Source organism: Mandrillus leucophaeus, unplaced genomic scaffold (genome assembly GCF_000951045.1).
Source record: "Mandrillus leucophaeus isolate KB7577 unplaced genomic scaffold, Mleu.le_1.0 Scaffold326, whole genome shotgun sequence".
Taxonomy (NCBI): Eukaryota; Metazoa; Chordata; class Mammalia; order Primates; family Cercopithecidae; genus Mandrillus; species Mandrillus leucophaeus.
Genome location: NW_012103432.1, coordinates 1,819,813 through 1,831,687, shown reverse-complemented (window position 1 = coordinate 1,831,687; position 11,875 = coordinate 1,819,813). Strand labels below are relative to the sequence as shown.

The following is an 11,875-nucleotide window of genomic DNA, read 5'->3' as shown; positions in this document are numbered from 1 at the left end:
TGCGTGTCTGGAACCTGTGTTGATTGAGTGGCTAGTATTGAGAGCTCGCTCAAAGGTTCTGAATTCAGTAAAGGATGGGGTGGATGGCCTTGTCTCTATTCTGGATAAGTGTGGGTAATTAAGAGGCACAGCACCTGCTTCTCACTACCAGGCATTCCTGAGCTAGTCTTTCTTACTGGTAAATAGTTCCTGCCTTTTTACCCATAAAAGTAGGGGAGGGTTGGTACCTGGGTAGAGAGTGCTAACAAACACTATACCTCTACTGCCAGTGCAGCTGACTTCTCACTTTGCACTGCCCATAGCCTCTTACCCTCTTGCAAGGATAAGTGATCACCAGATGCTGCTTTGGGATATGGAAAAGTGGGAGATTCCTAACTTGTGGCAGCTTCTGTTACGTTGCATAGTTACTGAGTATCAGACACCACACTGTTTACTTGCATTAACTCATTTGATCTCCATGATATGAAGTAGGTACTCTGGTCATTTGTTTTACAAGAACTTAAGTCTTGGCTTTTAAATACATGTATTTGACATATAACCAGGTGGAGTGGCTCAGGCCTATAGTCCCAGCACTTTGGGAGGCTGAGGCAGGTAGATCACTTGAGGCCAGGAGTTTGAGACCAGCCTGGCCAACATGGCGAAACCCCATCTCTACTAAAAATACCAAAATTAACCAATGTGGTGGCGCACGCCTGTAATCCCAGCTACTCTAGAGGCTGAGGCACGAGAATTGCTTGAGCCCAGGTGTGAGCCAAGATTGCACCACTGCACTCAAGCCTGGGTGACAGAGTAAGACAGTCTCAAAAAATTAAAAAAATAAATAGTTTACATACATGTTTGCTACAGGTGAGCCTTGGATTTCTTTTTTTTTTTTTTTTTTTGAGACGGAGTCTCGCTCTGCCGCCCGGGCTGGAGTGCAGTGGCAGGATCTCGGCTCACTGCAAGCTCCGCCTCCCGGGTTCACACCATTCTGCCTCAGCCTCCAGAGTAGCTGGGACTACAGGCGCCCGCCACCTTGCCCGGCTAGTTTTTTTGTATTTTTTTTTAGTAGAGACGGGGTTTCACCATGTTAGCCAGGATGGTCTCGATCTCCTGACCTCGTGATCCGCCCGCCTCGGCCTCCCAAAGTGCTGGGATTACAGGCTTGAGCCACCGCGCCCGGCCGAGCCTTGGATTTCTTAACACCCAGACTGAACAATTAAGCAGAGTTGAGATTTGCAACAAGGACTAACTGCAACAAGGACTGTAACTGCAGAGCCCATATTCAGGAAGTTGTTTATTTAACAATATGTGGTACCATTAAGTTTGCTGGGCACTGACCATGAGCCAAGTGTTGGGGATATAGTGGATTCAGACTGCCACATTGCAGGAAGAGGTAACAGTACCTGAACAGGGAGAGTCACTCCTGGACAAGCCTCGCCCTGACTTCCTGCACCGCAGCGTGAGTCAGTGCCCTCTAAGCCAGACACTACCTCCTACAGCTACAGCTATTTCCTTCATCTATTTTTTGCCTGTTTTATTGGGTGGCAGCAAGACCTTGCAGGCTAAAACTGGTTAAAGCAGAGTTCAAGATCTGGTTCATTTACATTTCCCAAAGCCATCTTTGGCTTGAATTATAGGAGTGCTGGGCTGAACTAATCTACATCTAGTTTGACATTACATCTGCCTCCTAGGGGTCCAAAATGACACCTTTTGCTGAAGAACCTGGACTCTAGCTTGAATCAAATCAATAGGCCCTTCCTAACAGACCCCTCCTAACACAGAGACCATTAAAAAATGAGCCTTTGGCTGGGCGCGGCGACTCACGCTTGTAATCCCAGCACTTTGGGAGGCCGAGGCAGCCAGATCACAAGGTCAGGAGTTCGAGACCAGCCTGACCAACATGGCAAAACCCCATCTCTACTAAAAATACAAAAATTAGCCAGGCGTAGTGACAGGCACTTGTAATCCCAGTTACTGGCTGAGACAGGAGAATTGCTTGAACCTGGGAGGCAGAGGTTTCAGTGAACTGAGACCAAGCCACTGCACTCCAGCCTGGGCGACAGATGAAGATTCTGTCTCAAAACAAAACAAAAACAACAACAAAAAAGAGCCCTTTCGGCCAGGCGTGGTGGCTCACGCCTGTAATCCCAGCACTGTGGGAGGCCAAGGTGGGTAGATTACCTGAGGTCAGGGATTCGAGACCAGCCTGGCCAACATGGTGAAACCCCATCTCTACCAAAAATACAAAAATTAGCCAGGTGCGGTGGCAGGTGCCTGTAATCCCAGCTACTCAGGAGGCTGAGTGGGAGAATTGCTTGAACCCAGGACACGGAGGTTGCAGTGAGCCAAGATTATGCCATTGATTGCATTCCAGTCTAGGCGACTGAGCAAGACTCCGTCTGAATGACAAAAAAAAAAAGAAAAAGAGAAAGAAAAAATAAGGCTTTTCATACACATCTGGATGGAAAGCTACCAGTTCCAGAACACTTAGAATCAATCAAGTAGAGATGACCAATACGTTCGTTAAACCCAAGGCACCAGGCTAAGTGCCTGCCATGTGACATGTGCAATTGCCATTACATGCCAGTATTGATGGCTATTCAATTCTTACCATTGCCATTTTACTGATAACATTTTGGTTAGCCATCTGAACCTTTTTAGCAGATGGTATAGCTAGAAATAAAACTGTGGACTTTGACTTGTGTTTGAATAGTAAAAGTTCCCCACTTCCTAACAAATTGGGTGAACATCCTTATCTGTAGAATGCGTATAATAGGTGCCTTGTGAGAGTGTTCGAGATGATACATGTGGAAACACTGGCACCTGGTGTCATTTAGCAAATAGTCCCTGCTGAGTCCATTCAAAAGCCCAAGTGTTTTCCCTTAAGCCAGAATGCTATTTTGAAAAGCTGGCTAATTTAGTCCAAATTGCATATCTTGGGCTAAGAGCTCTGCCTGCCTGAGAGGAAGAACAATGCACAAAAGTCGACTCCACTCCTAGAGATTCTTGCTCAGTGGGTGTGGGGTGTGGCTCATAAACAGAGTTTAATAAATATCCCAGGTGATTCTAATATCAGGGATGCACTTTGAGAAGCACCTCAACATGTGAAGTAAACTTCATTGTAAAGAGGGAGGCACAGCAGCACATTTGTGTCCCTTTTGCGACTAAGGATCTAATCATTCTGTCTTCCAAGAGACAGAGGTCAGCAGACTCCTACTGTTGGTTACCTAAAACTCTAGGAAGAATTCAATCTGACCAGCCTTGCCTAGCCTAGGGCCGTTTGTGAGGCAAACCAGAGGGGGAAAAATTGGGCAAAACCATCTTGGTTGCTGGGGTAGCTGTTAAGGTAAAAACAGTCAGTGGTATTCATGCTGGATTCATGACCACGGATGAACTCCTGGTGTTGGGGACAGGAAGAACAGCTAGTCAAGCCAGTGATGTGACTGACACCAGAAAAGAACGGAGTGGAGGGACCCTCTCTGGTTTCACGGGTTTCCTCTGGGCTCTGATACCAGCTGCTCTGGAAACCCTCCCTTCATCAGGGTCACTGCTCCCGCCGTTGGCGCTGCTCCTCACACACAGGTGCTCCTAAAGCCAGTTACCACCTGCGCAGTGTCTTTCTCCTTTGCATTGCTTGAATAAACATAATTTCATAGCCGACCCACTCCCCAGCCCCTTTTGTTTAGCTTCTCTCATCTGTGGCCTGACATGGTAGCAATTTAGCATGCCACTTTAAACGTACAGATTTAAAATGGGGTTGGCTAAATTCAGTATGAGTGATAGAAAACCATTAGATACAGATTAAGACAGTATGTTTAAGAGGCAAGGTGAGTTATATTAGAAAGGAGGGGAATTAGCAGTTTCCTTAGAAAGCAGACTCTGGGATTACTCTGTCTTGTTACTTTTAAAAGTTTCTGCTGAAAAATAATTAGCCTCAAGCTGGGTGCAGTGGCTCATGCCTGTAATCCCAGCACTTTAGGAGGCCAAGGCAAGTGGGCTGCTTGAGCTCAGGTGTTTGAGACCAGCCTGGGGAACAGGGCGAAACCCCGTCTCTACCAAAAATACAAAAAAAAAAAAAAATAGCCAGGTGTGCTGGTGTGGGCCTGTGGTCCCAGCTACTTAGGAGGCTGAGGTGAGAGGATCACTTGAGACTGGGAGGCGGAGGTTACAGTGAGCCGAGATCGCGACTGCACTCCAGCCTGGGCAACAGATGGAGGCTCTGTCTCAAAATAATAATAATAATTAATCTTATTGAATTCCTTAGACAAGAGAAAGGGAGTGAGCATGGCTCCCATCTGGTGGCCCGAAACACTGCCCTCTCTAACCCTCTCGTATTTCTAGTTGCAGATACAGTATTTTTAGACTATGGTTCAGGACAGGCTAATATACTTACCTCTGGGAGTGATCGTCTTTGGAAACGTCTGACTCTCCGATTGTCTCCAGTGGCGGCTCTGGACACATCTTCCTTTACTGTGCTTCCTGACACATCGCTGTCCTTCCCCACATGTCAGGAGTGACAGTGGAGTGTCTAGTTGGGGTGCTAACTGAGGCAGAGCACAGATCCACATCTCATCTTACAGCTGTAGTTCTTTGGGCAAGTCTTTGTTGGATCCCCTCACAGCAAATTACTTCCTGGTGCAGTGAACGTGATTTACCTCTCTGACAAAGCTCAGAGTGAATGTGCCCCTGAGGTCCAGCCAGCTCCTCGCCCATCTCCAAGGCAGTGTGAATAAGGATAACTGATATTTACAGTCTAACCCCTACATGCCACAAGCTCTGCCTGCCCAGCTGGTCCAGGAAATGAAAAGGAGCCTGCTGTGGGTTAGGTAAATTACAAGCACACCCAAGGGAGCTTGACTTGGACCATAAGCAAGGGTTCCTTACACTCCTCCGCTCTGCCAGGGCCCAAAAATCTTCATCAGGCAGAATTTGAAAATAAGGTGCTTTATTGTTGAGGATCCCAGAGAGCTTCAGGGCGGCCATCTAGGGGCTAGGACTGAAGTCCCCTACCTTTTGGTGGCTCTTGTGAACAGAGACAGTTGAGACTTCAACATTTCAACCCCATAGAAGGCAAGCAAGTGTAGCTACAGGGATGGGGAGGCAGGGAAGAGGTATGAGGTGTACCAGGAGAGTGATTATGTGCATCTCTTCCCAACTCTGAGTTCAGTGCATTCAGCGATGCTGGGAGTATGACATGGGCCACTGCTGGGAGAATTTACACCATAGAAGCTGCCCAAATGCAACAAATCAGGGCTTTTTTTCCCCTCCCAGAGAACTGGTTTACTATAGATGTGTGACACACGGTCCTGAGCCAGTGCTGAACCCACCCAAGCCTGGCTACTGTGACAAGCTGTCACCTCCCCACTCGGGGAGTGCCAGCTCCCAGCCCTGCACATCCCTACGATCAGCAGAACAGAGAGGGCTGAGCAAAGGAAAGGGACTGGAACTGGGCAAGCCATTTCCTGCCTGGAGTCCACTTCACCTCAGCTGGGATGGCTTGCAGCCCGAGACTAAAGTGGTGTCCAACAGAAAGGCAGCTTGGGGCTACAGATAGCCTCCTGTGCAGTGGCTCGTGTCAGGGAGTGGGGAAAGAAGGGCATGTGCACCACCCAGAGATAAGGAGGGGTGGCCACCCGGGCTGGATGCCCCCCTGGCAAAGGGTGGCTATGCCCATGAGAAGAGTGGCACTTCCTCTGCTGGCCACCAGGGGCGGGTGTGAGACACTCATGGCAGATCCCGAGAATCGGGATGTTTCCGGAGCTGCTGGCTTACACCTATGTGCAGAGCCAGGGCAGAAGAGTCCAGCTCCCAAGGAGGAGAAAAATGAGTGGCCAGGCTCCCAGCAGGCAGCAGAGGGAGGCCCTGGCAGACACAGGCACGTATGCACATTTCCAGGACTCCCAGGGACACCCACCCTGGGCCCTACATACCCTTCAACCTTCTCACTAACCCCACTGAGATGTCTGCCTCGGGGTCACTTGCAGACGGCACGCAGCCTCGGACCGACCTCGCTGAGGGAGCCCTTTCCTCACCCTGTCTGGGCAGGGGCGGGGTGAGGGCCCTCCCAGGAAAGTTCTCCCGTGCAGCAGCAGCAGCAGCAGCAGCAGCAGCCGCCTGCCCTCTGCCTGCAATGTCTGTTCAGCAGCCCCGTTACTAGTACTCCTTGGCCTCCTGCAACTGTGCCAGGTACTCCTCCTCCGGGGGGTTGTTGGTGCAGGCCCGGCCGTTGTTGGGGGGGAGCATAGCGTGGAGGCGGCTCCAGTCCCCCTTGCACAGGATCCAGGGAGTCGTATCAAACTTGAAGTGCAGCTCAGGTGAGAAGTCGGTACTGATGAGGTCGGGCATGCCGGCGCCCTTGCCACGGGTCAGCAGCCGGCTGTCGTCATCATAGCAGCAGTGCTGGGAGGCCAGCGTGCTGCTGTTCCTAGACAGCATGGAGCGCAGGCAGAAGCGCGCCGTGGGCTGGTAGATGTCTAGGCGCTCGCGAGGGCTGCTGGCGTCCCTCCACTGGAAGCTGCGGCCCTGATGCTCGTCCTGCAGGCTCACAGGGCTGTCCCTGGCCTCCAGTGGGTAGGCACACGGGCAGCTGGGCAGGTCCCGCAGCATCTGGCTCAGGTATTTGGTTAGGAAGTCGCTCTTGCAGTTCAGCCACTTCTCACAGTAGTCCACATCTGCAGAGGGCCACAAAGTGCAGGAGGGAAGCCGGTGAGAGAGCTAGCTAGGCCGGTGTTGGGTGGGGACTGATTAAGGGCCAGTGCATAGGGAGAGAAGGCCCAGGCTCCAGCTGGTGCAAAGGTGTGGCTTGGTAGGGCCTTGGGGACAGAGAGAGGCTACCCCACACCACCCAGACAACCTGAAGCAAAAAGCTCTTGCTCAGAACAGACACGGGCCAGGGGGCTGGAGCAGTGACCCAGAGGTCCTCTGCAGTGCCAGTGTCACATCTTTAGGTGCTGAATGATGGGAAAGATCCTGAGATCTTGGAAAAGGATCTGGGGTGGGTGGAGACAGGGACAGCAACTTTTAACCAACTGGTAAGAAGGTTTCAGTATTTTAGACACTGGCCCATTCTTGTTCTGAACGCTGCCTTTCTCAGGCGGTCTGGCCTGGGGTGAGTCACTTGGCTGCTTTGGCCTCATGTGGCCCCCTCTGTCTATGCTGCTATCCTCCCCATCTCCACCTCGGGAAATGCGGCCTTTTTAAAAAAAACTATATTTTTATTTAATTTTAAAATAAATTATATCCCTCAACCAAAATCTGAGGCTAAAGTACAACTGTCTGAGGTTCTCTTAAATAGAAGAGCTGAGGGGCCAGGCACGATGGCTCACGCCTGTAATCTCAGCACTTTGGGAGGCCAAGGCAGGAGGTAGGAGTTCGAGACCAGCCTGGCCAACATAGTGAAGTCCCGTCTCTACAAAAAAGTACAAAAATTAGCCAGGCGTGGTGGTGCATGCCCGTAATCCCAGCTACTTGGGAGGCAGAGACACGAGAATCACTTGAACCCAGGAAGTGGAAGTTGCGGTAAGCTGCGATAGCACCACTGCACTCCAGCCTGGGTGACAGAGCAAGACTCTGTCTCACTGTTTCACCTGGTCCCCATGGCACAGCACAGCAGAGGCCAGGAGCCTTCATAAACCAGAAAGAGATGCCCCCCACACTCACCAGAGCCCTGCAGCGAGCAGGGAAGGGGAAAACACTGCAGTCACCAAGGAGCAGCAGACAAGAAAAATGGCCTGGGGGAGCTGGCCATGAGGGAATGCGCAGAACCTTGCTCCCCACTCCCCAGAATCTGCCTGAGTGGGTGCTGTTAACTGCTGGGTCTTGTTTCTCGTTTCCCTTCTGTGCCCTCAACCTAATGGGATGAGCTGTCCAGCCCCGGACACTGGGCCACTGATTTTGATAGTTTGAGGCCCTGGACATCCCCAAGGGACTGCAACCTTGCCCAGGATCCAGATGCTGGGATTTGGGTTTTGACTGGAAGTGAAAGAGGAGCCTGGGAAACGGTACCACGGGAGAGGGGAAGAGACACGCATTTCCCAGGCCCACCCCTGCTCTGGGAAACAAATTGCTCCTTTCTTTCTGCTCCCAAATCTTTAGGGCCTTCTTTGCAGTGCAGTGCTCACATGGGTTATGTGTGTCTTTCCCTCATGGGACCTGAGCTCCTTGAGAACAGGGACTAGGCCTCAGGCTGCTGACATCCCCTGCCCCAGCACCGTGGCCAGGCACATGATGCGGACTCAGTAGGCTCTTGCTGTGCTGAGTGCAAGCCTTATCTGCAAGGTGGGTCTCCCTGCCTTCCTTGTAGGGTGCAAGTGAGACCAAGAGACACAGACTCAGAGTGTGCAGCTGGAAGCCTGGCCCACGCCCAGCTGCCTGGAGGAGCAGTGCTGGAGTTCTGAACGCTGACCCATTTCTGACTGCACTGTATCCTCCTCGCCAGACAGGGTCTGCCCAGGAGCCTCCAAGAGTGACCAAGGAATGGAAGTCAGAACGTACCCACCCCATCCTGCTGCCAGGGAGGATAGGATATGCCCCACCAGATGATCTCTAAGCTCTGCTGCTCCCATTAAGACCTTCCCAGTAGAAATACCAGCCTAGGAAAGGCCAATGGGCTGGCTCAGAAATGCCAGGGCCCCCTGTTGGGGAAGCAAGCCTTCCAGATGGAAGCTGTGCTCTCCGCCTCGTCGAGAGAGGCCAGGTTCCTGCCGTGGAATAATACCCCACCCTCCCCTGAGAGCTTGTCCTCCAGACCACCAGGGTGCAAGCCTAGCTCCTCACTCACCTTGGTCAGGCATGTCCGTAGCATTGCGGGCTAGGAGCTGCCACTCCTCAAGGAGGCCCAAGGTGTCGTTGTCCTCAGTGCCTTTGGGAAGAAAGGAGGCCAGGCTGGTGGCTCCGCAGGGCACCTCAGTGCCCCGATGGGGGAAACCGCCCCCCCCCCCAACCTCAGAAGGCTCTCGGTACCCACAGCAGCCAAAATAGGCCTGGGACAAGGCAGGACCACCATGCTTGTGAGCTTCCTGCATCCCGTCTCCCAAGCCCACTCACATTCCCAGGGGACCAAGCCTCCAGCCTAAGCCACACCAGCCACTCCCATGCAGGGGTAGGGGCTCCTCTCACCAGGACAGTTGGGCAGGTCACAGGTACGGGTCTGGGTGGTAACGCAGCCTAAGCCACAGGGCCGAGTCCTCTGCTGGTTGCCAATGCTACAGTTCCCACTGCAGGGAGACCAGGGACCCCACTCCTCCTGAGGCTCATCGTCTGGGTGAAGACAGGGAGCTGGGGGTGAGTGCACACAGCCCACAGGGCAAATCGGTACAAATCAGCACAGGGCACCCTTTCCTCAGGTGGATGCAGCCCACGCGAGGGCTTCCAGCCTCACGAATGAAGCTGGGCTGGATTTCAGCTTCCACCTGCTCCCTCGACTGGGTACCCTTCTGCCGTAAACAACCTGTGCAAATGTATCAGGTGGCCCTGAAGAGACAGTATAAGCCCTAGTCACCTATTCTGTGCCAACACAGCAATAAACAGGAAAGGATACCTCGGGCTGGGAGCCATCTGACCACTATTGGTGTGACCTTGGGCAAGTCCCTCTACATCTCTGAGCTATAGATTTTTTACTTGTTTCTTGTGTCAGGGTCTTACCCTGTTGCCCAGGCTGGAGTGTAATGGTGTGATCATAGCTCACTGCAGCCTTGACTTCCTGGGCTCAAGCAATCCTCCCACCTCAGCCTCCCTAGTAACTGAGACTACAGGCATGTGCCACTAAGCCTCGCTAATTTTTTCTTTTTTTGAGACAGAGTCTCACTCTGTCACCCAGGCTGGAGTGCAGTGGCGCAATTTCAGCTCACTGTACTTCCGCCTCCCAGGGTCAAGTGATTCTCCTGCCTCAGCCTCCCATGTAGCTGGAATTACAGGCGTGCACCACCATGCCCAGCTAATTTTTAGTAGAGATGGAGTTTCACCGTGTTGGCCAGGCTGGTCTCAAACTCCTGACCTCAAGTGATCCGCCTGCCTCCGCCTCCCAAAGTACTGGGATTACAGGTGTGAGCCACTGCACCCGGCTAAGCCTGGCTAATTTTTAAATTTTTTGTAGAGACAGGGTTTCGCCATGTTGCCCAGGCTGGTCTTGAACTTCTGGGCTCAAGCGATCCTCCAGCCTCAGCCTTCCAAAATGCTGGGATTACAGGTGTGAGCCACCCACCTGGCCTGAGCTATAGTTTTTATGTCAATCAAAACCAAGGATGACAATATTTCCCTTGAACTGAAGATATTTAATAATTTTCCAGGCTGGGCATGGTGGCTCATGCCTGTAATCCCAGCACTTCAGGAGGCTGAGGCAGACAGATCGCTTAAACTCAGGAGCTCGAGACCAGCCTGGGAAATATGGCAAAACCCCACTTCTACAAAAAATTTTTAAAAAGCTGCTGAGGCTGAGGCAGGAGGATCATCTGAGCCAGGGAGGTTGAGGCAGCAGTGAGCTGTGATCATGCCACTGCACTCCAGCCACAGCCACTGTGTCTCACTCCACACACAGTGAGACCCTGTCTCAAAAAAAAAAAAAAAAAAAAAAAAAAAAAGAATTTCCCTGTTATCCATAATAGGGACCCACTTCTGATCTGAGGGAGCTGAAATACACTGTGGCTGGGCCCATATCCTCAGGCTGTGCAGGGCCTGAGACCCAGTGCTTTCTGTGAAACCCCCAAAATACTGAGAGCTGGTTCCACACTTCACAGACAGGCCAGCACTGGCGCCAAGAGTTTAAGGAAAATTAATGGGAGAAAAGCTGAAAAACATGGAAATTTTTCCTTTTTTGTTGTTTTTTTTAGAGACAGGGTCTCACTCTGTCACCCAGGCTGGAGTGCAGTGGTGTAATCACGGCTCACCGCAGCCTTGACCTCCCAGGTTCAAGTGATCCTTCTGCTTCAGCCTCCAGAGTAGCTGGGCCTACAGGCAGGCGCCACTATGCCCAACTAATTTTTGTGCTTTTTGTAGAGACAGGGTTTCAACATGTTGCCCAGGCTGGTCATGAACTCCTGAGCTCAAGCAGTCCACCTGCCTTGGCCTCCCAAAGTGCTGGGATTACAAGGCATAAGCCACCGTGCCCGGCCAATCATGGAAATTTTCTGTGAGTTTACATTATTTTAGTGAACTGGGAAGAGCCTGTCACAACCTAGTCTTAATCATAGGCACCTCTGTCCGTTGACAAGATACCAGGGCTCCAAGGGAAATGGCTGCAACTATGCATAAAACATGTCTGCACCCAGAGGAAACCTGAACCACAACATGCAAAAATAAAAATCATCATCATGACCGGGTGCGGGGTGGCTCACACCTGTAATTCCAGCACTTTGGGAGGCTGAGGTGGGCAGATCACTTGAGGTCAGGAGTTCGAGACCAGCCTGGCCAAGTTGGTGAAACCCTGTCCCTACTAAAACTACAAAAATTAGCCAGGCATGGTGGTCCACACCTGTAATCCCAGCTACTTGGGAGGCTGAGGCACCAGAATTGTTTGAACCAGGGAGGCAGAGGTTGCAGTGTGCCGAGATTGTGCCACTGCACTCCAACCTGGGCAACAGAGTGAGACTCCACCTCGAAAAAATAAAAAGAAAAAAATCTGTCATCATGAGAGGCTGGTAGGCTTAAGGTAATATTTTCTGAACAGTTTGTGCTGTTGTTACGTCTTTTTCTAACAAAAATAATAAAAATAGTCAATACATTCTTTACTCCATGGTGGTACTGTATATGTCTTAACTCAGTACTCTCTACAGCCAACTCCATGTAGTAAAGATTATACCAGCTGGATCACGAGGTCAGGAGATCGAGACCATCCTGGCTAACACGGTGAAACCCCGTCTCTACTAAAAAAATACAAAAAACTAGCCGGGCGAGGTGG

The 11,875-nt window shown here is 51.4% G+C and overlaps 1 protein-coding gene across 1 annotated transcript in view; it reads right to left on the bottom strand.

Moving 5' to 3' along the window:
• Positions 1-4,910: 4,910 nt before the first annotated feature.
• Positions 4,911-11,875, bottom strand: part of ISM2 (isthmin 2) — a 22,405-nt gene continuing 15,440 nt past the window's right edge. The window contains exons 4-6 of the mRNA XM_011988276.1: positions 9,100-9,240; positions 8,762-8,842; positions 4,911-6,653 (exon numbers count right to left, since the gene is read on the bottom strand). Of these exons, the coding sequence (XP_011843666.1) occupies positions 6,136-6,653; positions 8,762-8,842; positions 9,100-9,240 (740 nt within the window). The 3' untranslated portion in view covers positions 4,911-6,135. The remainder of the gene's footprint in view (positions 6,654-8,761; positions 8,843-9,099; positions 9,241-11,875) is intronic.